Genomic DNA, 3,058 nt, shown 5'->3' on the forward strand with positions numbered 1-3,058 from the left:
GGTATTTCGTTTTCACGAGTCCCAGAATAATTTGAAGGCTCACAAATGTCAATATCATTTTGGACAACTTCTGTACGCTGAACATCTTCCTCTGAATCTGAAGTAGATTTTAACGAGCTGTATATACTTTTTTGTATCAGTCTGCGACTTCTTTTGGAGGGTTCACTTATGGTGATATCTTTCTTTTTCTGTTCATACAATGTAAAATAGGAGAGCAAAAGTGTAAAACTTCAAAAAGAATATAATACTTGCAATGAATTTTTCATATAGCTAAATAACTATAGTAACTTCAACTAATTTACCTCTATTATTTCCAAGCCAGATGGAGAGTTGTCTAAACAGTATTTATTTGTCAGCAAATCATCCTGCCTCGAGGATCTCTTAGCGCCTTTTCTCTTTAATCTATCAGAACGATCCTTGCTCTGTTTCGTATCAGGAAGCAGGTTCTACATTGAAATTATTATGCAGAATAATAAGTACCTAAATTGTTAGTCAAACGCTATCTAAACATGCCATTAGGTCTATCACTAACAAGTTTATCTCTTAAAAACACAATCTACAATGATAAAATCATACCATCTGATCTGAATCCTAACTTAAAGCACATGTGGCGTCTGAGCTAATTAAGTTTTTGCAACACATTTATATAAAGTAAAAACATAAACTTTATAACAGTCAAGAATGATCTTGCATTTAACCTCTTTCAGCAACGAAGAATAAGTCCACTCATCATCATCATAACCAGACTCAACATCAATTACAGGTGTATTGGAGACGTTTCTAGTGGCGGATATTTCACCTAACACAGTTCTAACTTCATTACCAGCATTCGGGATCTCCAACAGCAAAGGCCCCACCTCAAATCCGCTACAAAGTTTTTAATCAAATCACATTTCAGTAACTTATCAAGCATTGCTAGGCCTATAAACGAACGAACATGAAATTTGTGTTCGTTTAACTAAACAAGCAAGCATGCACACATGCTTCATTCATTCATTTATGTCCGTAAACAATCGCTTATGTATGTTCGTTTGTGTCGGTGTACATATTAATAGAAAATAATTAAATGCCACCTGGATGAGTCATCTACTTAATGGTTTTATATTTGTTCGTTTGTGTTCATTTATCTTTGTTCAGTTACGTTCATGAACTCTTCGTTTGATTTAAAACAAACGAACACGAATATGCCCTTGTTCATATTTTAAACGAGCGAACACTAACATGCGCTTGTCGTGTCCGTTCGATTCGTTTACAAGTCTAAGCATTGCTCTACCCAAAATGTGCAGTATTACACAACATTAGTGCAAGAAAATAATAACATTAATGTTAAAAGCATTAGAAACTATTACCATTGCTTCGTATAGGGCCGCTCGGAGACACGCGTGCCTTGCTTTATACATTCCTCAATCCAACGATGATTCACCACGAATTTATTAAACTTTCTAGCAAATTCATACTTCTTGCCTTCAAACTTGTGACACACCTAATCAATCAACCAAAAATATTCAATTGGAAGAAAATTAGGGTTTTAAAAAAATAAAAAAAAACATACGAGATGTGTGGTGGAGGCATTCATTGCGCCAACATAACTAGCACCAGATTGAGAGATAAGTCTGATGAGTTTGAATCTCTCTGATCCGTGGTAGCCGATAACGGAGTCCATAATTCGAACAATGAAATGGAATCCGGGAGGTTAGGGTTTGAATAACTAACGCGGAAGCTGTTAGTGTTATTATCGAATTCCAGATCAAAGATTTGAAAGGCTTAATAGAATCATGAGTTAATATGCTGTGTGGAGGACTGGAAGATGGTGAGTTTGCTATGGGTGACGGTGGCGTTAAGCTTTAGCGGGAAGGTTGAATCTAGTAAGGCTACTTGTCATGCCTGCCTTCACGCCCAAGAGCCAAATATGCCATATCTTCATTTTAACGCCGCCAACCCATGCAACCAATATTAAATCTGGTGCCAAAGTGGCAATATATACAAGCACATGAAGTTTGACTTTGGCAACGGCTAATTGTTTAAAAACAAATCAACTAATTAATCTTTTTAAACTCTCCATATATATATATATATGCATACTGCCACACATTTTAACCAACATACACATTTTTATTCCCTTCCTTTCTCATTTTTATTTATACATCTTTGTATTTTCAAATATTTTTACTTTTATCATGGACCCAAACAATGAGAAGTGGACACCGGCGGAGGAGCTTGCATTGACGCGTGCTTGGATTGACTCGTCGGAAAATTCCATCAAGGGTGATTATTAATATTTGTTTTACAAGTGCTAGTTTATTTTATTCTTTTACTAACGTTACCTCTATTTTTTAATAGGTGATGGTCAAAGTACTAATGTATTTTGGGCGGATGTTCGGGCCAAGTTTTTCCAAGCAATGGGTCGTGGTGATTACCGCAATCCCGACACCATTTCTGGAAAATGGACGGCAATGCGCACCAAACTCACATATTTCAACAACATTTACAACCGGCTTGCAAACAATCAAAATAGAAAAGGCGGTACAAATGATTTCGATGTGATGAAAGAGGCCCATAAAGAATATAGAGCCGAAAAATCACATTCGTTTACGATGATTGAACCTTGGGAGGCATTGAAAGAATCCGCTAGTGCCATATATCGACAAAACTAAGCGCTTTTAAATTTTTATTTATTAATTTGCATTATTGTAGTTTTCTTATTCGAAACTTGGATTGTATTTTTTTTAATTAATATTTATGTTATATCTTTGTTGCTTTTTAACAAAAAGAAGAAAAAATCAAGAAATATAAAAACAATAATTAGGAAATAAATGTGTGCTAGTTAAACCATAACACACCGATTAAAGGATTGGCTAGTTAAAATGTGTTGTCTACGTGGCAGTGATGTGGCGTTGATATGGCATTTTAACTAGCTAAGTTTGTTAAATCATAACAAATAGCCTAATGTCACTAAGACCGGGTACTTTTTCTATAAATTTATATTTTTGATTTATCTATATCTATACGGTATATATAAAGTATGAGTTAGGAACCTCTTAAATTTTAAGAGGTATCA

At 34.9% G+C, this 3,058-nt stretch overlaps 1 protein-coding gene and 1 long non-coding RNA gene across 2 annotated transcripts; one reads left to right on the forward strand and one right to left on the reverse strand.

Moving 5' to 3' along the window:
• Positions 1–249: 249 nt before the first annotated feature.
• LOC143636043 (uncharacterized) lies at positions 250–1,663 on the reverse strand. The gene is made up of 3 exons (XM_077103728.1): positions 1,553–1,663; positions 1,350–1,483; positions 250–867 (listed from the first exon to the last, which is right to left on the reverse strand). The coding sequence occupies exons 1-3, from the start codon at positions 1,661–1,663 to the stop codon at positions 624–626; spliced, it is 489 nt and encodes a 162-aa protein (XP_076959843.1). The 3' UTR covers positions 250–623.
• Positions 1,664–2,074: 411 nt separating this feature from the next.
• LOC143636005 (uncharacterized) lies at positions 2,075–2,761 on the forward strand. The gene is made up of 2 exons (XR_013154169.1): positions 2,075–2,265; positions 2,341–2,761. It is a non-coding gene; the product is annotated as an uncharacterized LOC143636005 (long non-coding RNA).
• Positions 2,762–3,058: the final 297 nt, after the last annotated feature.

This window comes from Bidens hawaiensis, unplaced genomic scaffold (assembly GCF_021521415.1).
Source record: "Bidens hawaiensis isolate Kalapana, Puna unplaced genomic scaffold, B.hawaiensis_p1.1 tig00007761_1, whole genome shotgun sequence".
Lineage (NCBI taxonomy): Eukaryota > Viridiplantae > Streptophyta > Magnoliopsida > Asterales > Asteraceae > Bidens > Bidens hawaiensis.

Coding starts and splice junctions, on each gene's coding strand:
- LOC143636043 (XM_077103728.1), bottom strand. CDS start 1,663: ATGGACTCCGTTATCGGCTACCACGGATCAGAGAGATTCAAACTCATC. Junction 1,484..1,552: donor ATGCCTCCACCACACATCTC/GTATGTTTTTTT, acceptor TTGATTGATTAG/GTGTGTCACAAGTTTGAAGG. Junction 868..1,349: donor CGGCCCTATACGAAGCAATG/GTAATAGTTTCT, acceptor AAAACTTTGTAG/CGGATTTGAGGTGGGGCCTT.